This window comes from Eulemur rufifrons, chromosome 18 (genome assembly GCF_041146395.1).
Source record: "Eulemur rufifrons isolate Redbay chromosome 18, OSU_ERuf_1, whole genome shotgun sequence".
In the NCBI taxonomy this organism is placed as follows: domain Eukaryota; kingdom Metazoa; phylum Chordata; class Mammalia; order Primates; family Lemuridae; genus Eulemur; species Eulemur rufifrons.
In genome coordinates this window covers 29,786,158-29,812,568 of record NC_091000.1, presented here as the reverse complement: position 1 = coordinate 29,812,568, position 26,411 = coordinate 29,786,158, and the positions used below count along the sequence as shown (strand labels likewise).

The window sequence follows — 26,411 nt, the reverse complement described above, 5'->3', positions numbered from 1 at the left end:
GAGGTATTTAAGCATGCCATAGGAATATTTTTTGACTATCCAGTCTCTTATAATCACAGCACTAGTTTTAGTAATAGATCAGAAAATATTAAAATAAATGTTGCAAATCCAATCAAGCAGTCACCCATGATTAAGTAAATTCTCAAGAAAAGAAAAAAATAGGACCCTCTGGACTATCTGTAAAATTATCTTATTTTTAGATTAGTGTGTGTCGGGGGGGAGGGTGAACTATCTCAAACTCTGTTTTCAGCCCCAGAAGCAATCACTCTCCCTATCACCATGAAGCATCTTTCTCTAAGCAGCACAATAGGGATAACAAAACCCATTTCAGTCTCAATTTAAGTTTTAATTCCCCATTGGAACTTGAAATGAGGCTGTAATGACCTTGAACTTGCAACAGTGATTATCTCATACGTGCATATAAAAGTGTTCAGATATAGTAGTGGTGTTCCCAGGTATTATTCTGAAGGCCACTCAGTTCTTCAGAAACAGATGAAAAACAGAGCATTATGGTTGAGCATATTATTACATTGAACATGGGGCAGCTAGTCAGTTTTTGTTTTATTTTACTTTATACTGAATAGTATAAAGTAAGAACAACATATAGCATGATCAGAGAATTTTTAAGTAAGCTCTGTAAAAATATTTCCATCAGAAGTTTCTGAATTAATTCATAAAACATCAGCAATGTTACCCAAAGAAAATACATGAAAGTGGGGTTGATTAGAATTATAAAATATTTCAAAGAAACCAAGCAGATCTCACCAGCCTCCTAAGAACTCCCTAAAACCATTTGGGCTTTTAGGGAGTTGTATTCATTCCTCCAGCTGTCCTGTTTTACGGCTAAAGTACTAAATTATATTCTGTGGACATGAATGATGATTGTGCCTACTTATGCATTTTATAGGCCAGAATTCAAGTCAGAATAACTTAGGCCTCCAGTGGATTAGAGAATGATTGCTGAGGTCTAGGTCACAGGTAAAAATCAGCCCACCCAAATCAAAAAGAACTGAATTTGAGTTCTTACTGTAACATCCTTGTTCTCTGGTAGAGGTCAGCAATTGGTAACTCACTACTCTTACCCAAATTCTAGGTCTAGGTTATCTTTCCATGGTTTCCTAGAGACAACTTCAGGTTAATTCTGAATTAAACACTCAAGTGTATCCAGAGTTATTTTCTGAGAAGTTAGGTCATAGCCACAGGCACAATTTTTAACTTTTTTCCATGCGAGAATGTGGTGGCCACCCTTAGGACAAAGAATGTAAGTCAGGATGTCCATTTTTTTCCCCAGCAAAATATCAACATGGGCGCCAATATCACTAGCATCTAAAATATATATACATCCTTCATGTTAATGACACAGAATGTCAGATCCACTTCTCGTTTTTCTTAATTCAGGTCTGACCATCTCTCACCAGATTCCCCCTCCCAACTGCTCTCTGTGCCCCCTCTGTGTTAGCTGCCCAAATTCATGTTTCAAAAAACACATCTGATCTGTGCACTCTCTGCTTAAGAACAGCCTATCTTCCTGGACTTTTCCATCTCTGCAATTTTTCTCCTCCCAGACAACCCTCCAGGTCCTTGAAGCCATTGTCTTTGGCACACGTTGTCCATGTCTCCTGTGCCCTTTTCCCCTTCTCTGCCTAGTAAACTACCACATCTTTATAAAGTCTACCCTGGATGACACCTCGTCTGCGATGGTTCTTTGTTCCTTTGCCTGTGCTTGAATATCACTGTTCACCGTGAGATCTAGGTTTTAATATTGATTTAGATATTTTTTTCTCCCTTTAATTTTTGAGACTGAAGGCTGGAACCATATTTATTCATCTTTCCAGCATCTAATACAGTGCCTGATATGTGGTGAATAAAGAATTAGAAATTCAGAGTTAGAATTCTACAAGTAAATGTAGAAATGTTAAGGTAGAATATACTTTAGGCTTACTGAGTATGTAGAGCAATTCTCTCAAATAACATTTTTGTTAAATTTAGTCAAGTTTATATACACAACATTAGCTGGTGTTTCTCTGATGTTTCCTCTGTGGTTCTTTGCACTAGTATGGTGCTCATTTGCCAAATCTCCCCCTCCCACTTTTTAATTATCTTCCTTAAAAGGAACCCTTCTTCCCAATAACTGTGCATGAGTCCCATCAGTGGAGTTCTTACACTTCTAATGGAGGTCTTAATGATTCTTAAGAAACTCTAAAATGACTACACAGTTTATAGAAAATCTAGGGAAAATAAGTTATTTGTACATGTCATGTCTCTTGCAAATGTTTTATGTCTGTAACTATTTCCAAAATGTAATACACAATACTTATTTAGCACAGGAAAATTAATAAATCATGTTTTTTTAGAAATAAGTCTAAAGAACAACAACAATAGTTTATATTTATCAACACAGAAGAAGATGTTTATGCATAAGTAATCAGGCAGTTATTTCTGTAGAAATAAATTTTAAATAAGTAATTCCTAGGGAATAAATAAGCTAGTTTAATAATAAAAGAGCAACAACATTTCTCTTTACAAATCACTGTGCATGTTAATAATTTATGCTGCATCTAATCTTTTTAATTATCAATATCTAAATTATAATAAATTACTTATTATTAAAGATATAAATATTTGAACAAAAATCCAATATATATAAATGATTTCTGATTGGAAGTATTGTAGCAAAACATTTTTAGAATTTAATAATTATTTCAGGTAAACTAAGATGAATTATAAGATCGAATGATTCAGTTCTTTTATTATAAGCATGACTAAATTAGTTCTTGAATTATAAGCATGTAATTAGACATTTACTTTATGTAATAATAAAAACAAGCAAGCAATATTTTACAAATAAACTTCTTTTTGTTAAAAAGAATCAAACTTTGCTGAACAGCCCATCAAATTTGGATTTGTAAAGTATAAGAAAAATTTAGAGACAGTGATGCAATATGTATTGTTCCTATATATAAATCAAAAAAATAAGGTAATATTAGAGGTTAAATAATTATAAGGTTAAATGCTCTTTTTTGAAATAATCACTGTGGACTATAAAGATAATAGAAATAATTCTATTTTACATTAGTAGACGTATCTTATGGATTATTTTACTATTATTTATTAATAAACATTTATTAATGCTTATAATGACACTAATAGCTATCATTTGTTGAGTACAGTCAGCCCTCCATACCTGCAAGTTCTGTATTAGACAATGTGAGGTTTGGTTGAATTCATGGATACAGAGGGCAAACCATAAGGGACTTTAGTAGCTGCGAGTTTTATTATCTGCAGACACCAAAGAACAATGTACTCAATACATACCAGGCATACCAAACATTCTACATGTGTTCATGTTTATGTGTGTGCATGTTTAGCTTTCATATTAATCTATGTATAATAATACTATTATCATCCTCATTTTAAATATGATACAATGAATCCTTAGCAAAATTGTGTAGCTTGTCCAGGTAACACAAGCTGCAAGAGAAAAAGCAGATTCAGACTTAGGATTTTCTGATTCCCTAGTACGTAAGCATTATTCTACATATAGAATCACTATGTACTGTGTATGGTGTTATCTACTAGAACTTTTTTTAAACCTTGATATTTATAGAATTATAAGAATCTATAGGCTAATAATTTATATTTTCGTTTTTAACCATTACTTTTTTATTTATATTTCTCCAGTGGGAAGTATTTTAAAGTAATGAGAGAGGCAGCTAATTCTTTTACTAGAATGGCATCCATTAGGATACAATCCTCTAAAACGAAAGGATAAATGTCATGGTAAATTTTAGCTTCATATTTGTACAAAAGAATGTCTTAGGTATCTCATTTGTACTAAGTCAATTCTTCAGACTCCCCTAACCAACTTTTGGCAGCAGTTTTCAATGAATTATTTGCTTTTATTTAGAAAAAGGAATTGAAAAAATGAAAGCAAGCATTTTAGCCACATGATTCTGGAGCTGGACAATAGTAATCATCATCTGATGAAAAATTATAAGATCAGTTTCTGATATCAATGGTGTTTCACATGGATATGACCATAGACCTTTGGTTAATTGATTTGTGGTTTTGAGTAATGAGATATGGTGTTTTAATTGCCTTCCATATTTCTTGATAATTTTTATTTTAGTGCATCTTGCAAATTTCCACTTATTAATTTGGCCATAAAATGAATTTCTACCTATTCACATATCCACCTTTCTGAAAAGAAACATATTTAATGCCTACCACATACCCATGAAACACATATTTGAGCCAAGTGCATCTATTGCACCAAGTCTTGAGTACCAATCATAGATTATATGGTTGGTTTTATTATTTGCATTTCTTCATTCTAGGGTCCACCTCCAGAATTTGGCGTACACAATATATACTTCTTGACGCAGTCTTAACTACTTACTGTTGCTACTTTTTTAACTCTTATTTTTTTCCTATCCCTTTGCAGTTTGACTTCCAAACTACCAGTCCACTTAAACTGTGCAGTTGCAAATCACAGATAACTACATACTTGTCAAAGCCAGTGATGTTAAAAAAAATATTATTTGTATTAGATAACTATTTTTCAACTTGAGTCATGTGTAGACCTCTTTAATGGAAAATAACTATTGCATACCTTCTTTTTGGACATAAACTATTTTTAGTACAGGATTATTTATATATGTACAAACTTAAAACCAGGCCTAGATTTTCTACGTCTTTAGCTCTTATACAACCATAAGCCAAAATAAATGTACAAATTACATAAAACAAAACCAACAAAATTTGAGTTAGCATAATTCATATAGCATGACGTAATACTGTTTTGCTGAAATTAAAGTGCATGTGACAGCAATTCAGGTGGCCTATCTTTTACGTGCTATGTGATAATAGGATTCTTCCATTACTTTTCTTAACTACTATAAAAAACTTTTTGGTAAATGTACCATAATTTGAGTTTGCTGGCATTTGGCTCCAAACTTCATGAGTGCAGTAAGCCAGCTTCTCCTATTCTCTCACTGCCCATGATGACAGCATCTAAAAGTTGGGGCCAATGCAATTGTAAACAATGATGTAAGTCTTAATTACTTGTGTGTGGACTGAAATTCTGCCATATCTTCCCCTCAGTGTGTGTCTTTTGGCTTGACAAGTGCTCTGTGCCACCTGCTTCTTTTTTATTTGCCTGACACCTTGGTTATTTCAGTATTCTTCCCACTGGCTTTTCTGCTTCCAATCTCTCTACTGCAATCTACCCTGCACAGTATTTTCAAGTCAATATTTTAAATGCAATTATACTATGTAGAATCGTATGATCTTGCAGTGGCTTTTCTGCGCCTGACTCTCAAGCTCCTTTTGCCTCTGCTGGTCACCTACCTCGTCTCCTCATCCCTTCATCAGGCCCACCCCTCTCGCTGTGTGTCTCTCCCACTCTCCTTTCACATAAATCCCTGCCACCCTCACTCACACAGCAAACATGTAACACACAGACCTAACAAACACCACGAATCCTTGCCTCTGTCTTGTTTCCTTTTCTTCTTTTTTCATACTGTACCCTTCTGCTAGATGTCCTCTACCATCCCCCCATGTCAGTCCTGCTGGGGCAACAGGCACAAACCAGGCCTGCCGCAGGTCACCGTAAGCCTTAAGCCCACACTGATAGCCTTTTAAATTCTAAATCTTCATTTCATTTACAGAGAATACTACATATTTTTTTCTAATTATTTGGGGTATATTGAGCTCTTCTGGATATTCTGTAGGGCCATGTAGACAAGGATTATAATCTGCATAGTTCCTTGCGCAATGCAGAGTGTAGACAAAATACAGCACAGTTGTTAACAGCAGAGACTTAGGAGTCATCTCTACTTCTTATTAACAGTGTGAGTCTGAGTATGTGAACTAATATCTCTGAGTTCTCCCCCTTGCAAAATGGATCTTTGCACCTACCTCACGGGAGTAGTATGAAGGCTAAAGGAGATCACTGGGGTGACGTGATCAGTACTTGTGAAAGTCAATACTCAATACATGGTAATTTTATTATTGACATTTTAGGAATTTAGTTGATGCTTTATGAACGAGTGTTAATTTCCTTTCTTCTATGTCCTGTGATTTTCCGTGGCTTATATGTCGGTGCAATAGCAGCTGCAGTGGCAGGTTCAGAAAGGCTAATTTCTCGACGTAATTACTTCGGAAGAGGAAGGAAAATGCCATGGAGGTTGCTGAAGAACAGAGAGATCTTGTGTCATATAGGCATGGTCTCTCTCTCTGCTCCCTTCCTGGGAGCATTTCCTTGTAATACACAAAACTTGAAAAGTGAGAAAGGGACTCCTTTCTCTGTTAGAGATGGGGCATTGGAGGAGAGATTCTGCTTCATTGTGTGGGAGCCGAAGAATATCATTAATCTAATTGTTCTGCACACAATCCCAGCTCTGCACCCCATAATGAGATCTTGGGCCTCCTCTGGAGGCCTCAGCTTTCTCATCTGAAAAATGAAGGGGTTGGACCAGGTGATCTCTAAGGGTCCCTCTAACTCCAACAATCTGAGTTGAAGAAAAGCTTTAAGCAATTTAGACAGAGCCTAAACAAAAGAGAAAAGTAGAAAAAAAAAAATACCCCTTTTCTAAGCTCCGTGGCTTTGTGTCTTAGTCAATTGAGCAGAACAGTCGATACAGAATGTGATTTCTGACTGATGTGCAACAAAGCACAAACCAAATGGACTGAAAAAGAAACTGTAGTGCCCTTATAATTCTCTTGGTTCTACTAGAATGAAACTACTGAAAAACTCTTTATTTTTATCAAAAAAGTTAACACTGAGCAATTACCACTATTGGCTCCGAGTGATATTTTGCACTCTCCCTGATAGCCATTTTCTTGGCAAACAACACAGCTATTTCAAGAATTATTGCAGAGAATTGTTGCAAGTGTCAGAAATGATGGCTCTGTTAGACTCAGTCTGATTATCTGCTTTGTGTAGTTACAGAAAGGGATAGAAAAGGAAAAAAATGTATCTGAGATGAAGTACAGTCTTGGAGTTTATAATTGCTCCCTCTTGTCTATAATCCTTATAAGGTGAGTCCTTCACAGCATTGATTCGCCTACCTCTATCTTTCATATATGGTCTCTCGTTCATTTCTATTTGTCTTGCCTTACTCCAGACCTTTATGACTTTTCACCTGGACCATGGCAGTGTTCTGTTAATTGTTCTATTTTCTCCAGTCCTCTCCCTTTCAATCTACTTTACACATTTCCCACAAAGAGTTTTTCCTAAAGTTCAACAATGATCAGGTCTCCCCCCACTACATGCAGAGCAATGGTAAAATTGCCTGGAATTTAGGGGCCCCTGTCATTTCAAGATCAATAGACTTTTTCTACCTTATTAACTCCTTTCTCTTTTTTATCACTCTAGACTGTTTGGACTTGTCACAATTTCCTGCAGATGTCTTTAATTTTTCCTTTTCAGTGCTTTGTTTGTGCTTTCCTTCTCCTGAGTGGTTTATCCCCTTCCTTCAACTCTACCACCTCCATATATCTTTTAGGCACCAGCTTGGCTTCCACGAGAGCCTGTGAAGATGCCCAGGGCCAAACTAATCACTCTCTCCTCTGGGCCAGCACTTGGTTTTGGTGCTCTCATCACTGTCTTCCATCGTAGCTGATTTTAATTTTGATGAGAGTCTAAAACATCTTATATACTCAACAAATACCATTTCTAAAATTAAACTGGCATTCCAGGCTATCTTGTTAAGCTTGTTCCTTAGCTAATGATAGAAGTTTAAGCTGCCATAAATCATACTTGTTCTTATTATTAAATAATTATTACTAGAACCAGATTTGGAAAGGTAGGGGAGCATTGTAGGTTGACCCTTCTCAAAGTTTGTTTTGTAGGATATTGTTCCACAGACTATTATTATTATTATTAATCAAAAAAAAAAGTTGTAGAGTAAAATTAGTTTTGGAAATGCTCCTCCTCTGGGTCTTATTTTTCTTCAGGGATTCTATTATTACCTAAAATAATATATTTATTTGTTTGCTTATTACCTGCCTCTTTGACTAGAATGTAAGTTTCATGAAAGTAGGAAATTTATCTTCTTTATTTTTGTAACCATGTTACTTGAAGCTTAGCACAATGCCAGTACTCAATAATTCTTGGATAAGCACATTAGAAATCCTGTTTGAGGTTTTTAACCCAGCATTTTCCCACCTTATTTAATCACACATATCTTGAGAAATATTTTTCATGGAGTTATATTTTGTATTCTTAGATAGGCTGAGAGCTACAGATCAAAAATGGAAAGAAATTAATCTAGACCCATGGTCAAGCGACTCTAACTTACAATGCCACAGTACCAATTTAAAAAAAGAAAAGAAATACTCAGCATTAAACAGAAAAACATAAGGAAGTAGCATCTGGAAAGTAGATGTCCATCTTTTAAGATCATTCATTAACTCTGAGTAGATAATGAAGTCTGGAAGCCAATTTTAAGCCTTTCCCAATAGCCATGATCAGAAATAGTATGTTGAATACAAAATCTAGTGCCAGATAATTAAAGGTCATTAGTGGTTATTAGAAATTAAAAGAACAGTACAACAATGCATTTTAGCATAGTCATTTTGATAATTTGTGTTGATAAAATGCTTCTAATTAGTAGTGTTGTGTTTACATGTTCACTGGAAGGCTTTAAACCATGTAACCACATGAAGAAGAAATCAGTTCAGGAAATATATACACTGAATTGAAATTTGTATGTGTACGTACACCCTTGGGACCTACATAACATTGGGCTTTAAAATTATATGCAAAGATGCCACTTTAAACACACTATCAGCAGTATAGATGTTCTAATTTATTTTGACATTAATGGTTAAGTGCTCAGAATTTCAATCTTGGCTTTTTATTTTTTTAACTAAACCACCAAGAATATATTGCAAAAACTTATTATGGTGTCATAAATGGAAACAGGTGAATTTTCTAATTAGGTCACTTTCCTACATTCCCCTCCTCCCACTCCCTGGACACCTTTCTCTTCCGTTTTATGTTGAGATGAATGAGGGAATACTTTGAGGTTGTGAACTCTGACTTACTAAGGATTTTTTGATAAGCATTGAAACTTACCTATTTCATGGCTAATTCTCAACCCATAAAATATCTTTGTTTTTATTCCTGAAAAAGAAAACAGATGACATCCTGTATTCTTCTTGGATCTTCCTTACTTTCTCTGTGCCTCCAGGCACACTCACCTCACATACCCTAGAACAACTGTATCAATCCCATTGGCCCTTTGAGGCTCTGCACTCTTTTCTTCCTTTCACTCACAATGCTCTGAACATAGTAGCTTAAATAGAATAGAATCCTGCCTCCCATTCTTCAATACTCATTCATCAGCTACTTGTAACTGATGATTACTTGTAACTGGTTCCCTTTCCTAAAATTCTACTGAAAGTCAAAGGCTACCAACCCCGTAATCATTGAGTCCAGTGACCTTTGGACCTTTGTTCACTTTGTAACCTCCTTGCTCCAGCTGCAGCATCTGGCACATGGATGACACCCAATTTCTTTGAATTTGTGACTGTTTTCTACATCATTGTCTACGCTGGGCTCCTTCTTCTCTAGCCTTACAAATGCAGGCATCTCCCCAGAGTTTTGCCCTGAGCCCACGTCTGGGTATCTTCATATCCATGATTTTAATCTAATTAGCCCACTTTTTGCATGAAACTTCCCAATTTAAGGTAGAGAACTATAGTATAGATCCTGTCCCAACCTACCTTCTTATTATCCATATCTTACTAAAGTCACACATCAAATTTAGCATGTTTAAATGTAATGCATTTCCCCCCCGAAACCTGACATTTTTTAAACTTTTTTTTCTCTTCCTGATCTTCCCCTATCTAAAATCTTCACATACACTCTATTTTTAAATTGCTTCTGTTTTAGAATTTGTAACTTTTTCACTCTTCCCCTTCTCTCCCAGCTCAAGCCCTCACCATTTCGTGCCTTTGCTATTGTAACGGCATCCTAGTCAGTCTCCCTGTTTCTAGGTTACCCCAGCCCTGTGCAGCAATACTGCTCAGGACGCCCCTACTTACCGTTGCCAGGTGCCATCCTGCAGCACATAGCTAAGCACCCCACTTCACTGCCCATGAAGGCTCCGTGTTTGCCCACCCTCCGTCTAGAGAACAAAATCTAAGGTTTTATCTTCAACCACAAACCTTTACAACATAGCCCCCTCTCATTTTAAAACAAGGCAGTTGAGTTTCTTACTGCAAAATATATTTGTCTTAGAAATTGTATAAAACAGATAAACAACAAAAAAGAAATATCCTAGCATTTAATTTTCCTGCCTTCACTGCTTTCTTTGCTGCTTCATCATTATAACCAAAGTAGACCACGGATCATTCCCAAATATGTCTACCCTTTTCCTATTTCCATACCTTTCCATGTTATTTACAACTCCCTCAACCTCACCCAATTTTTAGTCACTGAAACTCTCTTCAGCCTTCTCTATGCATCACAAAACTCTATTTCTCTAAGAAAACTTCCTGGATCTTTGAATTCCTATAGCAGAGATTAATGATGATATATGTAAAGCACTTTGAGCTACACCTTGGGAGTTATTCCTCTCTGGTATATTTTATATTTTGTATTCTGCCTTTTTCATAGTTATGCAATTCCTTATGTTTTTAGCCATGTACTTATTATATCTAAAAACTACACTTTAATATTCTCAAATGTGTCTTATTCACTTTCCTTGGGATTTGCATCAGCCATATGTTATCCAGGAGTTGATAACAAATTGTAGCACCGTGCTGTTTGCATGGTATGCTAGGATTAAAGAGAAAAGTTAGGAAATAGAAATGGGAAAAGAATAAAGGCAGGGGAGAGAGAGAGAGAGAGACCCTATCCTTCTAGGGAAGATGATTAATACTATAATAGTCCCAGGGACAAAAATGCTAAGTTGATTCTTTTGGAGAGTCCAATTCAAAGAGTGGATCAAGATGAATGTTTGAGAATATACAGCACTGGGAACAGTGGTGTTCACTTGAAGTTAGTTCATACTCAGCTCCATCCATTTCAGATGCAACAAGGAAAAGCAGGATTCAATCACTGAGAGAAGCTGGTAGGATTCATCTAGTAGCCTATAGTACCTTAGAAGTGGCAGTGGTAGGAGGGGATTGAAAACTTTGGAAACCCACAAGATTGTTCCTCCTTGAGATTCAAGAGCTTTCATCTCTTTGTGCTGAGCAGTTGAAAATATTTCCACTTTCCTGCAGATGGATAAGCACCACTGCTATTTTGACAAGCTTGGGTCCCTGTGGACAGCTGGGATGCAGCTGAATTTTCATTCCATAAAAGCTCTTCAGGAAATATTTTTATAATGCCACTAGCATAGTGCATTGCTTGCCTTCTCATGTGTCTAAATGGATGTATTAGGACTTAGTGCAACTTACTAGAGCGGCAAGTGTGTTAAAGACAGGAAAACAGCTTCTGATCATAGAACAAGATGACAGTAGATTACAGTCAGGCTGTAGCAGTGGAGATGGTGCCAAGTAGAATAACTTGTTGATGGATGGATATGAAGTGTAAAGAATACAGAAGAATCGGGAGGACTGAGGTGTTTAAAAGGAATGTCTGAGAGTGGGTGAGTGTCATTTCTTGTGACGGGAAGTGAGGGAGGAGCTGATTTGAGGTGGCAGCAGAGTATATGGGACTTAAGTTATGGTTTAGCCTTACTACCTTACAATGTCTGTTAGACATTTAAGTGAAGATGCAAGATGTGTCTGTAATTCAGAGCAAAGGTCTAAACTAGAGAGATAAATTTAAGATACATCAGCAGAAAATGACATTAAAGTCATGGAACTCTTTGAACTAGAGGAAGTACATGTAGCATGGGAAAATAAAGTGCTGTCCTAAATCCTAGGGCACTTCAAGATTAGAGAGAAAGGGAAGAAAAAGCCAGAACTGAGCAGCTGCACATCGGGTCAAGGTATTCACTGCGTATGAACTCACATTTAGCAAAGGAGGGGAAACAAATAGGATTCTTAAAATTTATTTACTTATTTTTACTATTGAGGGTGTGTTGAGTGCCTTTACACAATTCTCACAATAATCCAATGGGAGAGATGTTAAGATTTTCATTTTAAAGGGAAGAAGGTGAGACTTAATTAAGTTAGGAAAGCAAATCAGCTCAGCTGCCTGTTATCTGTTACTCATGTCTAAATTTTTATTTGGTGTTATTGATTCCTGCTATATTTCCCAAGCTACTGTTGGAACAACATAGGCTATAATCTCAGGGTATATATGAACTTTTACTTTTATTCGGTAGCTTAAGAACATCCCTGAAGTCAGGTTGCTTACCCTGCTGGGTTTCCTGCTCCAGTAAGGAAGGTGTGGTGATGGATTTATCTCTTTGTTCTCTAGTGTTACAAAGAATGGAATTAGAATCTTTATGTTGTACATTTACATGTTAATACTCTCAACTGGGGAGTAAAAGATGTCCCAAACTCCAGGAGAGTGACAGACTAAAGGAATGAAACATGGTTGTTTACCTTTTTAAATATTTTAGCAACAAACACACTTACAGAATGTTTTAGTGACCAGTCTCCTCTGTTTTCTCCGACTGACTTTGAAGCAATTAAAACTAAGTCATCTTGTTGGAGTTTCTGTAAAAAGAAAAGCACAATTACATTATATGGGAACTAGAAAATTAGTTATAGGGGTATATCTACACCTATGTATCTATTTCTTTGTAGAAATCCCCTATTGGTCAACGAACTAAGATATATAAGATGTAATATGTTTTTATTTTGTTTTGTTTCTTTTTGAAGATTTTCTTTAGGAGCTTCATTCCACATTTCAGCTCCCATACAGCCAGGCTGAGGGAAAGCCAACCTCTGTTAAATCTGTGCTGTCCTCCTGCCCCAAGTCTTACCTTGCACAGAAGCTTTGAGACTTGTCCGCATCAGTCATCAGCCACGATGTGCCCATTTCCTATTCATCACAGTACCATCAAACCCCTTTGTTTCCCTGTATCCCAGCCAAACTCAAGACAAGAATCTTTGGTAACGCTAACCAATGACTGCGGGCAGCCTCCCCCATGCATCCTGCAGCCCCCCTCTGGTGGTTCCTCCCCAGGCACCGAGAACAATGAGCAACTTCAACATCCTGGCACCGAACTTCATCCCTTTGTCTTCTCCCCAGTCACTGCTCTCCATGTCTGTCTCTCTCCGCTTCCTCCCTTGTCTCCTTCGCCTCCTCCTCCTCTTTCTTCTCTCTCCCCTTCTCTTTGTCTCTCAACCCTCAAAGATCCTTTTACTCTCATTACCCTTCCCAATAGACACCTCCAACTGTCTCTGTTGTGAAAGAAGAGCAAATTTAGTTCTTTCAGGCAGCTCTTGCTTTCAGCGCTGCTAAAATCCCTAGAGCACGTGCTTTCAGCTACAGCATAAAAACTAAGAGGAAGAAGAGAAAACAGAGAGCAAAACACAAATTGATATATCAAAAGTCATTTTACCACATGTCTTAATATGTTTAAATATAGCTATCATGTCACATACTAGCCTTCTTTTATCCAAACGAAACTAACCTTAAACATTTCCTCGTAATGTTTTTTCCTCAGTCCTTTAATCATTCATGATATTTCTTTCTGAACCTGATCCACATATTCTCCTTTCTAAAATTCAAAGATCAAAACCAGAATCGGTTTTCTGATAAGGATCTGACAGAAGCAATTATACTTTCAACTCATTCTCTTTCTTTTGTCTTTCCCTTTTTTTTTTGTTTAAGGAAACGCTTTTTAATTTTATACCAGGCCACTTTCGTAACTATTCTTGAGTTATAATTCTGGTCATATGTACTTTCTTTCTCTTCAAAGTAATATTTAGATACCATCTGAAAATGTCACTACTCGGTTGGAGCCTTGCTTCTTCTGATGAGAAGATATTCTTATTTTCTAGGAACTTTCTAAGACTAAAACATGGAAGTGGAACAAAGAATGCAAAAAAGTGATACCAGAAATTAAATTAATACAGTTAAATATATGTTTTTTTCTTTTGTTTTGTTTTAATTCTCAATATTGATTGTAAAAATAGGTACAAATGAGCAGTGACAACTGTAGAGACCAGATAAAATGTCAACATGCTTTGCATTCTGTGAATTTGCCCCAACTCCAACTATTTCTTACTGAACAGGCAACTATTCTATTAGTAGAAAAAATATGTATCTCTGGAGTACTGCAGTTATGTTTTCATAGGATCAAAGAATCACAGGAAAGTAGAGATGAAAGTAATTTTAGAGGTCACCAAATCTAATCTTACAGCTGGCAAGTAACGGCATCTGCCTGCTTCGGAGAAGTAACAGGAAACCTGTGTTTAAGGGATGTCAGCCACAAAGTGAAACGAACATGGTTTTTTCATTAGACAGTCAGGAATAAAAGCCCTGATCTGCTACTTGATTAAGTTTTGAAACCCTTTTGAGCCCATGGAGACAGTAATACTGACCAGTTTGACTGTTTATAATAAATGAATAAAATGATGCATAGGCAATCTCTCTCTACTTCACACACTTCCACTACAGGCCTTAGTTTGGGATATCTTTTACTGCCCAGTTGAGAGGATACACAGCATTTGACTATGTGAAATAAATAACCACCTATGCATAAATTTTCCTCTTCTCCAATGACTTCTACTCATTTGTAAAGTCTTCAGTCTTTTCTGATATGCCAGGTTCTCAAACCCCACTAATATCATCCTGGTGACCAGGCTCTGGTATCTTCTGGTTTACAGCCACTCTCCACTTAGAAGGCGGTGTCCGGAAATGCATGCAGTGCACGAGGGGTGGGACTCACACCCCCTCTGAGTAGGCATTTTGCTTAATGATGCCCAGGACTGCTCTTTATTTTGTAAACTTGTCCATAATCATTAGAAACAGTCTATGATCTAGATGTTAAAAACAGTGACATTATCTTATGTTTTCTGAGTAACCTCTTCATTTAGGAGTTTTTCCTGTGGTCGGCACAATGTATTCTAAATTAGATTCTAAAATCCACTTAGAAAGAAGAGGACATTTTAACTGTGGCAGTGGGAGTTATCTCTCTCTTGATATCCTTTTATTAAAATTTCTCCTACATTTAAATACAGGGTGTCCCAAAAGTCACCACGCATAAGAAAAATAGGAAATTGTAACTACATGTACCTTTATTTACAAAATACTCAATTGTAAAATACAAAATTTTACAATTTTTTTCCTTTGTGTGGAGACTTTTGGGACAGCCTATAGTTATAGTTTTTGAAAAGTCCTAGAAATATATTTTCAATATTCTAATCTTTGGAAGGTTTGGGTAATTTATCATCTAAGAGTATTTCAAGTTATTTAATTTCATGGACCTTGATCTAAACTGAAAAAAAATCCGTCTCCATTTATCTTATCAGAGCACGATACAAGCAAACTGTGAACAGAAAAACCACATTTTCATGATTCTATACTTGCTACTTGTTGCTATAGAAGCATAAGGAAGACTTTTAAATTTATTTCCTCAACTATAAAATGTGTACATTCAACTTGAAAATTTTTAAAATCATTTTTGCATCTGAAAATCTATAATCCTATGATTTTGTATTCTCCCAAAGCTATTATTGATACCAGACCTGCATTATATTCAGTTTTACACAAATCTGTTGGGTTTAAATCTCATACAATTCAGCAGTCCAGGGCCTGAAACATGGTGCTCTATTAATATCGATTCATCAGATGTATTTTGAGTCAAAGCTCTGTAAGATATTGGTTCTTAAATCTTGGCTCATAATTTTAAGATGGTGTCTCCATCCCTCCGAACTTGAAGCATGTAATTAAATGTGAAATGGTCTCACTTAGCATGGGAGGAAATCAGTGTGGTGGGCAGAAGCAGAGATTTTCCAATTCATTTTTAATTGGTAATTTTCCTTTGGGGTACTTGAAGAGCTATAGTGGTTGAAGGAATAAAATATCAAGTAGGAAAACTATTAATGAATAATTACCCAGCAAAGAAGATAGGAAGATTCTAACTTTTATTTTTAGAGGTCTGAATGATTTGAGAGGTTATCTGCAATAGGTGAGTGTGATGTAGGATACAGCACAGTAACTGACAGAAGACAGGAAATAAGCAAATATCGTCAAGTCACGCACATTGGGTTTTATTTAAGGAAATGTCTCCTCATGTAGGCAGTGATGTGCTTAAAAGTGAGACATTTCTTTTTACTCGTTTCTATTTTAAGTGATTGCTTTGACAGGTCTTTGAAGAAAAGATCATTTTCTATCCTGCAGATTCAGTTACTGCCCTTAAATGTCCGATCTTGTCACAGTTTCAGTGGAGACAACATTGTGATTGGCTTCCTTGGTGATCTACCAGTCAGCGATGGCTAAAACTGATGACACTGGAATGTCAGAGTACCTTGAAAGCCACTGATTAGTTATCTGTCATAATCTCCCAGTGAGAAAATTACTAATATTACTACTTAACATATCTTCTTCATTGTATACTCGCAGAATACTTAAAAACTTATAGGTGGCCATGCAGAAATGACCATGTGTGTTATTCTTAGAAGGAAGCAAGGAAGCAGTCCCAAGATTATCTGTGTCTACTCTGTGGCACAGTCATGGGCCTCAAGCTTTATGTTCAGTGGCAGCCTCCTAGGCCACGTTGCTTTAATTCCAGCTGAATATTAGGAGAATTATATGGGAGGCATTTTTAATGTGTTATTCTAATCTCCAGAGCTGAAAGTTAGTAAATAACAAATTAATTCAATTATAAAACCACCCCTTCAAAACAAAAACAAAACCTTTTAATTTAATGATTTTCACTTGAAAGGCACATTCGCGTAGACTAGAAAATTTTAAATGTGCTCTGGCAGTTACAGCAAAAAAGCCTTAAAGTATAAATTAGCCCCCTGTATTTGGAGTAAGGACGATTATTACAAGATACTTTCAACTTACTTTTCAGCCTAAGTACTACCCCTCAGCCAGGGCCTATCTGTAAGGCGGTCCCACTGGGAAAGAGAGCATTTCTGTACTATTATACTGATAGATTATAGCCAATATTTTAACCTAAATTTGTAATCAGCATGTGATTTTTATACTATGATTGATTAATTGATAGATAGATAGATGACTGCATACATCTCTCCTAACATTGGAGAGGAGCCAAGGTTTTGCCAAAGTTAAGACATGCTACAGGTAATCTTCACTTTAAACTGTACAGATGAGGAGGGAGAGTTAGTGAGGATAATATTAATGATAATAATAATTACAATAGCTAGCATTTATCCAAGCCTTATCTCATGCCTGGTACTGTGCTAAGGATTTTTCGTATGTCATCTTATTTAATCTTTTCAACAACTGGTCATACGTGTATGGAGAAATTGTAATGGAAAGAGGTCGAGTAGTTGCTAAAGTTTATGCAGCAGTTAGGAGGTGCCAGAGATGTAGTTGGAAAACAGGCAAGCATTACTTCAAAGCATCTCTGTTGATTTTGTACATTTGACAATATAAGAAGACCTTAAAGTCATCCTCCCAGCTCCCTGGGCCCTTTATCCCAGCCCCTCCCTTCTCCCTCCATTCCATCCCTGCCCATGCATGCTTTGGCCAGCATACTCATAGCAGGCTGTGGGTGGAAATGACTTCTTTGAAAAGTGTTTTCCCTCATTCCCAGAATTATTCAAGCATGAGTTAGATCAGTTATTTTCAACTATTGTTTTCAAACAGACCACAGCACAGTTGGCTTGGTATTTTAAATTAATTCAGATTACTATGTGGCCTGTTTGAAATAATTATGACTATTGTTTGCTTGAACGTGGCTTGGGGTAGTGTACCAATAAATTCCTCTGTAGAGGCATGAACAAGTGATATGGGTACAATCAGACTGTTCCTCCACCCACCCCTCAGCACACCCACTTTTGAGCTCTAGTGGGGCTAAACCTTTGTTTGATTATATATCCCTACAGTTAAAAAGGTTCTAGAGAAATAGATTTGAAAAGGTAGCAATGTAGGTGCACAAAAAGCATTGGCTCAGAACGTCCCAGAGGAGGGTCTCCGAGCCCATGCCAGTGTGAGCGGGCTGCACTTGATTTGTACATCAGGCCCCCACTGGGCATCACACACAAGGGGAGCAGAGCTGAGTTTGCTTTACGGACAGACCTCCCATGTGAAATTTGACTTTTCCCCTTTTTGCTGACTTGGCCAGTTTAACAATAGTCACCCCTGGATCACAGGAAGCACATTTTTGCTACAAAGTCTCTTTAGAGACCTGCATGGCCCTCAAATCAGCAATAATCCAGATTTCTTATATTTTTTTCCTTTCCATAAGAGTGCTTTTCTGCCAAAAGACATATTTTAAGAATTTTTCTTTTTATTGTTCCCAGGGCGAGAAGCTCTAGGGCCTCGTGATACATATATATATATATATATATATTTTTTTTTTTTTTTACTATGCATCAAGGAGGGGAATCTAGAGCCTTTGGTTGGGGGGGAGGTGAAGAAAAAGCCCAGTAGTTAAACAGATTCGAGTTACACTACCAAGGTGTGTGTATTTATTGATACACAAATGTTATAGCAATAACTGTTACTGAATGCTTGGCATATGCATTCTCTGTGCTAAGAACTTTATAAGTATTGACTTATGTGCTACGTCATAGCAGTTCTATGATGTAGGAATTATTGTTATTATCACCGTTTTACAGATAAGGAAGTTGAGACATGACATGATGAAATACTTGCACAAGACCACTCAACTAGCAAGTGACAGAACTCAGAACTGAGCTTGAAGCAGCCGGTCTGACTCCAGAGTCTGTGCTCTGCCCTAGTGTATCACAGCTGCTTCTACATGTGCTATGCTACTAATAGATTATATGATTTGGGGGATATATGAAAAATAGAAATTTAAAATAATGAGACACATATTGGTAATACTGATGTTCTCATACTTTTGTCTTCTGCCCAATTAGTCATCTAGAACCACCTCTGAGATGCATGTGCCCCCTCCTTTGGAAACCCCCTTGGGGAGCTCTTATAGGGAGAATTCAAAACACTGCTCTCAGTGGGCTTAACGTCCTTTTCTGTCTTTGGATTCTGTGACGACAGTGAGGTCCATAAATGTGGAGTCTCCCCTCCAATTTGGTCTGTCATCCATTGGTTCAGGCCACTTCCCTCCCTACCTCCCAGCTGCCCCTGGTAGGTCTGGGCTTTCCCACGGAGACCCAGCCAGGCTGAACAAAGTCTCTCACCATTCCTTCATGTTATTTTGTCCTCTAGCCTAAATTTGCCAGTCCTAGTAATAGGCCATTAAATATGAAATGTCCAATTTCCAATCAAAAGTGTAGTTTATTATATCTCACACGAGAAGTGGTACAATTAATCAAAGTATGCACCAAACTATCAACACGGTTTTTGCTGTCTTATGGGTATCTTGTTTATGCCAGCAGCAAAGAAGCCTGGAGAGTGAGTGGCAATGAAATTGTGAAAGGCCTTTTCCACAGCTTGTTGAGAATTGAATATTTTTCTTTGCAAGAAGTGGCCCAAAGCCTGGAAGAAGTGGTAGTCAGTTGGTGCAAGGTCTGGTGAATACAGTGGATGACAAAGAGTGTCCAAATCCAGCTGCTATAGTTTCAGCAGCATTGTTTGTGTGACATGAGGTCGAATGTTGTCTTACAAGAGGATTAGCCTGTCTCTATTGATCAATCTCAGCTGCTTAATCAAAAGTATCCTCATGATTTCTTCCACTTGGTTGCAGTAGACATCCACTGTAATCGACTGACCAGGTTTCATGAAGCTGTAGTGGATAATACCAATGCTGGACCACCAAACAGACACCAGGTTTTTTTGGATGAATATTCGGTTTTGGACTGTGTTTCAGCACTTCATCTTTATCTAACCGTTGTGTCAAATGCTTGCAATTGTCAAAAATCATCCATTTTCATCACACTTAATACGATATAGAAAGGGTTCTCCTTTATGTAGTGACAGCAAAGACAAGCAAGCTTCGAGACGATTTCTCTGCTGATGCTCATTTAATTCATGCAGAACCCATCTGTCCAGCTTCTTCACCTTGCTGATTTGTTTCAAGTGGTCCAATATTGTTGGAATAGTAACGTCAAACCTTGCTGCTAATTCGCACGTAGGTCGAGATGGATTCTCTTCCACTACAGCTTTCAGCTCATCATTATCCACTTTGGTCTCAGGTCACCACATGGCTCATTTTCAAGATTAAAATCACCAGAATGGAACTTCTCAAACCATCCATGTACTGTACGTTCATTAGCCACATCTTTCTCAAACACTTCATTGATATTTCGAGCTGCCTGTGCAGCATTGGTTCCACAATGGAACTCATATTCGAAAATAACATGAATTTTTGACTTATCTATGGTTTCACAAAAATTTCTCTAAAAAAATTTGAAAGATAATCACAAGCCAAAATGTACGTTTGAAAGACTGAGGATGTGCCTTCACAATAAAAATAAAATAGGAAGTGTCAAAGTGAAAATGTCAGAGATATCAACTGTCAAACTTAGCAGTTAAGGAAATCGGACATTTCATATTTAATAACCTACTGTATCAGGAAGCTGCTATAGGTAATGCACTAGCACAATGAAGAAATTAATTTGGGCATCCACATGTCTTCCCCCCTTTCTATCTTCAGTCTGTGATCAAGTGCCACCTTTCTGAGAGAGCTTCTCTAACCACTCTATATTTAAAATTCACACACACACGCACACACACACTTCTTTCTTGCTTTACTTTTCTCCACAGTGCTTTTGCCAGATGTTAGTCTTAATTTTCTGTCCCCCTCCTCCAATTCAAAAGTAAACTTCATGAAGTCCACTGTATTCCCAGTGCCTATAGTAGCCACTGGGTCATAGTGGACACTAAAAAATTTTAGTTGAACAAATGAATAAACTATTTTTCTGGGATTAGCAATGTAGGGATTTCAAGCAAATAGAAGAAACAATATAAGGCAAGGGAGCTTTTCTTAATCACATTCAAAAGTATCAATGCCTTAAATGCTGCACCTTTTCCACCTTGTGTGCAAGAGAAAGTTGAACAAGTAACCAAGTTATGTGTACAATTGACAATAGGAATTATGCAGTCCAAAATAAACCCCCTTTTGCTCAATAAACCACTTGTTTTCCACACAAACTTCGGCACAAATTGCATAGTCCTTAAGTCTTACCAAACAGCAAGAAAGCACCAGAGCATAGCACAACATGGTTGATTTGATGTTTTAAACTAACTCAGATTACTGTTTGAAATAATTATGCCTGTTGTTTGTCCAAATGTGGCCACTGCTGTGGTCAATGACTGTCAAAATTTTTCATATAGGAAGTATTCAGGGACTGCAAACACGTGGAAAGGGACCATGGCTAAGGAGCTTCTTTAGAAGTTTCCTTTGCATGGAACTTTTTGTAAGACTGAGCAACAGTTTTCTGCCTCAAAATGTATTAATAGAAGAGATTATACCACCTTTTAACCATTGAATGTGACTGAAATTTTAACTACTCCGAATACTGATGAAATAGGACATATAAAAGAATTTTCAATTTATATCAGTATGGTATATTTTTCAGATTTTCCATAATTGGAGCTGCTTTTAAGAGAATTATAAAAGCTCATGTTTCACTTACAAAAACAATACACAACCTGAAAACTTAAATCTTTTGTTTTCAGAATAAAATTATCTTTAAATGTGTATCTTTCAGATCAGGTATCCGTGGGACATAGATTTGTCCCTGTCTAAGTAAGATGAGCAGGAGACAATGTAATTTATGGGCTGGACTAACAGAAGGGCGCTGAGTCGGGTTTTGTTAAACTAATATTATGGCTGGCAAGGATGACATGTCAGATGTTTCATTCATTTTAAAGACCAAGCCATTTTAATAAATCACTTTTATACTTTAAGTACATTATATAAGTACAATACCAGTAGAGGGTGTGTTTAAATGTGCCAGACACATTCGTTTGCTTCACTACATCCTGTGTTTCCCATTTCATTTTTCGAAGATGTAGTTCTCAGATTATTTTTGTGAGCCGATCCATATTTTAGTTTTATGCATTGAGTCTTGTTTATCGGTGCTGTCATGGTTATTTTATTCTTCTTGTATATACATATTCAACCCTCATGAATATCATCATAGTCTTTCTCTCTTCCTTCTTGCACAAACAGTGAAAAGAATCTCCTTTTTTAAAAATACCTTTGTCAATATAGTACAATGAGAAAACAATACATGAGATGCACTCGGGACTGTTTAGCATAAAAACTTCATCTGAAACAGCTATATCGTATGAGACAATGCATTGTATTTCAGAATATTTAAGGTTGCATTTCTTTACTGTGTGAACGCTATACTATTTTCTTTTCTCCCCTAACTCCCCCGTTTAACAGCAGACAAACCCAGGAAGCACTGAATGAATCCGATGATCCTGAAACAGGCTGTCTAACTGATAACAAGCCAACTTCTCGACACTTCTATCCTGTCGCCTTGCTGCTTGTCAGCTCGCACCTGCTAGTTGTGTGGCTTATTTTAAGTCTTGCGTTACTATTAGCCAAATACCAATAAGTCTTATGTTGTATTCCTTTCTTTTCTACAAATGACAATGGACTTTAAATCATGGGGACAATGCTGTAATATTTCTACATTTTCAGATTCACAGAATTTAACAAAAAATGTTTAAATTATAAGTGTTTTTGTTTGTTTTTCCTAAAATCTAAAAAACGAAAAGTACTATGCATTAAGTGAATTATTTTGCTCTTTTGTTCATGGAAAAGTGTTTCCCACTGTTAACTAGCTCAAGAAGAATTTTTAAATTACTGTCTTTCGAATAAGACAAAGAACAGAATCCTGAAAGCTTGAAGTTCTGAACCTCCTGTTCCTCTTCCCCTTCAATTTATTAAAGAAATTAAGACTGAATTTGCACAACACACTGAAACCCTGAGACAAGTTCTAGAGATGAGGGAGGTTGCAGACTTGATTTCCACTGTGCTAATATCATAGTTGTCATCAGCGGATAGGAATTTCTGTGTTTTTGTTGTTGCTGTTGTTTTTTTAACCTGTTATTTTATTTCTTTGCCGCAATTAACCCTTTTCTGTCAAGTAACTTTATGGAGAGAATGGCTATTTATGTTTTGTAATTAAATTTACCTGTTTTGTAACTATTGTTTGGGTTAATTTGGCTTTCAGAGTACTTTTCTATTCTTTTTAACAAGGTCTCGTTTGTGTCTTGATGCACCATTTCCAGCACTTGTGACTTTTGTACCGTCTGTGGACAAGCACTCTTCCTTTATAAAGCTGAGACTTGGACCAGGCTGTTTGGGAAGCCATTTTCTCCCTTTGTTGCACAGCTAAAATTATGAAGTAAAAATAGAGATAAAACTTTTCTTTAAAAATCTATAGGGCCAGACTTAATTAAATGCCTTATTCCTAGAACCTGCATCCTTAGGGCTACATATAGATTTTAATGTGTTTTAAAGAGACTGCAAAATTAATTTGTGGAAAAGTTATAAAAAGGCAGATATATTTATGAAACGAAAGTGAAGCTGTATTGTGGAACAGATTATATTTAAAGAGTTTATTAAACCTTAAATGTCTGTTAAGAGTAAAGAGACTTTAATCATCTCTTTCTGAGGGCAATAATGGTATTGGGCCTGGCCTAGGATTTAATTTTGTAAGATGTATCATCACTTGTGGAAAAAAAAAAATGTAGAGTTGAATCTTTGTTATTTTTACTTGGACTGTTGCTGCAACTCTGCATTGAACAAATAAAGCATATTTATTTATTCTGTGTTTCATGAAGTTGTACTTTTTCCCCTTTCACCAGAGAAGGATGCCGCATAGAAAATGTACTGAAGAATATCAAATGCAGAAAGTACGCTTTCAACATGCTACAGCTGATGGCTTTCCCCAAGTACTACAGACCTCCAGAGGGGACTTATGGAAAAGCTGACACCTAAGTTTACCAACCTGTAAATAAACAGGAACACAAATACGTTTCAGTTGGATACTCTCCATCTTGGTCTTTTTTATTTTTTTATTGTCATGAATTTGTGGGGAGAGACGATCGCAGATGTTTGCCCAAATCTAGGGCTTACTTGAATTAGTTATCAGTGTATTAAAAGAAATCCATTTTTTAAAGCCTTACATAATACAATATTGCTGTTTCTAGTTCTAAGCTGCTTCTATATTTGACTTTAACTGATTGCGATTGGTTCAGAAGGTATCCATTTCATTTATGGAGTATTTCAATGAAAAATGGTCTGAGAAGACATAGATTGCTTCGGTAGGAGCAGAGGTGATTCAGAGAGAGGCACTTTCCATCCAAAATGAGGAGAGGAGAGGGGGCGGGGGAGAGAGACTTTCTATGATACCACTTCATAGTCTGTGAGAACACAGATGACCTGAGAACACATTTATAGGATTTAAAACATATTTTACTAGTGAGTCAAAATCAGTTAGAATTACTCATGATCTCAACTGCTGAAACAGGTTGCAGGTGTGTGGGTAAAGACCTTTGCTATCTTGTGGAGATGTGACTTCTCCTACTAAGCAGGTATATGCACAATTAGCAAAGCAGTCAACAGACCTTTCAAAACCATTGCATCTTTTCAAAACTCTGACTTGGGGTTTGTAACCTAGCAATTACGGAGAAGAGTGGCAATATAGAAAGTTTAATAAGATAATAGGCAAGGAACTAAAATTGCAAGGAAATTAAAGATGAGCAGCTTGTTGATATGCAAAATGAAAATCCCTATCAGCCAGAACTTGATGTTGTGAAGATCATGAATGTGAGTCAGTGAAATATCTTTGGGCTGTTTTCCAGCAGTCACCTTGGTGTAATTATGCAGTGTGGCATAGGTTAGTATATGTAAATACTTTAAAACATATGCAACCATAGGTAATGATAAACTAAAACAATTCTTTTCTGTTACTCTGAATTTCAAATTTCTGCTTAGTAAAATAACAACATTCATTAAGCGTTCCAAAATTTCAGTGTAAAAATTTCCTTAGAGATCATCTTGTATAACATCCCACTATTCAAAAATGGGTAAGCTAAGGCCAATCATCCCCAACCACCCAATGAGATAATTGCAGGATTATGATTATAATTTCTTTTACCTTCTTATTCTCCTTGACTTCCTAGCCTGTGGCTTGTCCCTGTGGCTTATAAATTGCTATGCTAAATATGCATGAAAATTAAGGGAGAATGCTAGTTAGTTAAAAAGAAATAGGATTAATCACTGGAATTGAAGCTTAGAGTACAAAAGTCGGCACGAGTGAAACCCATTTTCTCCAAACTTTAAGAATTTACTCTTTTTTCCTTTTTCATCAGAGGAGCATGTCAATGAATGTGTAAATCTCCCTTGAAAATGCCAGAGGGTTATTACATAGACCTCTCTTAGCTATGACTACATTTAATAGATGATCATTATGAGGCTTTCCAAACCTTATGTGATAGCTCCTTGCCAAAGATTCCCATTGAAATGACTCTAAACAGATTTCTAGCCGCGTGCTGAGTTTTTAAAATTACTGCATATTTTAGATGCCCTTTGGGGATTTTCACACTAGAATTATCAATTTATTACTTTAGCTAATAACCGGTGGCATTAGAATTGATGCATTAACCAAAATATTTACAGCCTTTGTAATGAAAGAATGCTGAGTGCTCTGAATCTATTCGTGAACAAAATTACCTTGATGTTTTCTGTTTTACCTCATTCTTTATTTCAGTGATTAAATATAGTCTCTGAATTGTCCAATTTCATTTGAAAATGGTAGGATTTGTGGTTATTATCATTATCCCATAGGATTTGAGATAAAGAGAATAGGGTGACAGAGCTCTCCTTGAATAGCTATGAAACCTTATTCAGTATGTCAAATGGTAGTCTGAGTCTCCAGAGACTTTAAGTAATTTAGCACTCTATAAATATTCTAACAAACAATAATTCTTGTTTACATTTTTAAAAAATCAAACCTCTTGACTCAAATATGGAAAATGTTTTTTAACTAGAAAGCCAATAGCAGGGTTTTCTGAGTTTCCTATACTTAGAAGACATTTCAAAGATTGTTTAAAATAAATACTAATATAAAAGTCTCAAAGGGTAGAACTTACTGTCATACAGATGCATGTGAGTTTTTATTTATTAGCATAGTCATCTGTATTTCTTTATAGGAAGCCTATATTTGTGCAAACTTCTAAAAGTAGATTTCATCAAGAAATTTATGTTTCGTATTAACAACGATATTGCTTTTTTCCTGAGAGATAGTCCAAATATCCTTGAACAACCACTTTACTATTTCTTAAGTTATTAAGGGTTTCTAAATCAAAGAGCAAATGTTAAACAAAATAGTTTTTAAATCTCCCTTGAACAAACACAGCTGCAGTCACGCTATTCTATCTATATTTTCATTTAAAAGATACACCAGCA

General features: G+C 36.4%; 1 protein-coding gene across 6 annotated transcripts in view; it reads left to right on the top strand.

The window, feature by feature from the left end:
- Nucleotides 1-23,950, top strand: part of INPP4B (inositol polyphosphate-4-phosphatase type II B) — a 336,633-nt gene extending 312,683 nt beyond the window's left edge. For 2 of the 6 annotated variants that reach the window (XM_069492955.1, XM_069492951.1), the window contains one exon: nucleotides 23,807-23,950. In XM_069492955.1, the coding sequence (XP_069349056.1) occupies nucleotides 23,807-23,939 (133 nt within the window). In that variant the 3' untranslated portion in view covers nucleotides 23,940-23,950. Of the gene's footprint in view, nucleotides 1-22,373; nucleotides 23,766-23,806 lie in introns of those variants that run through there. The other 4 variants (XM_069492953.1, XM_069492952.1, XM_069492954.1 and 1 more) reach the window with 2 other exon arrangements.
- Nucleotides 23,951-26,411: the final 2,461 nt, after the last annotated feature.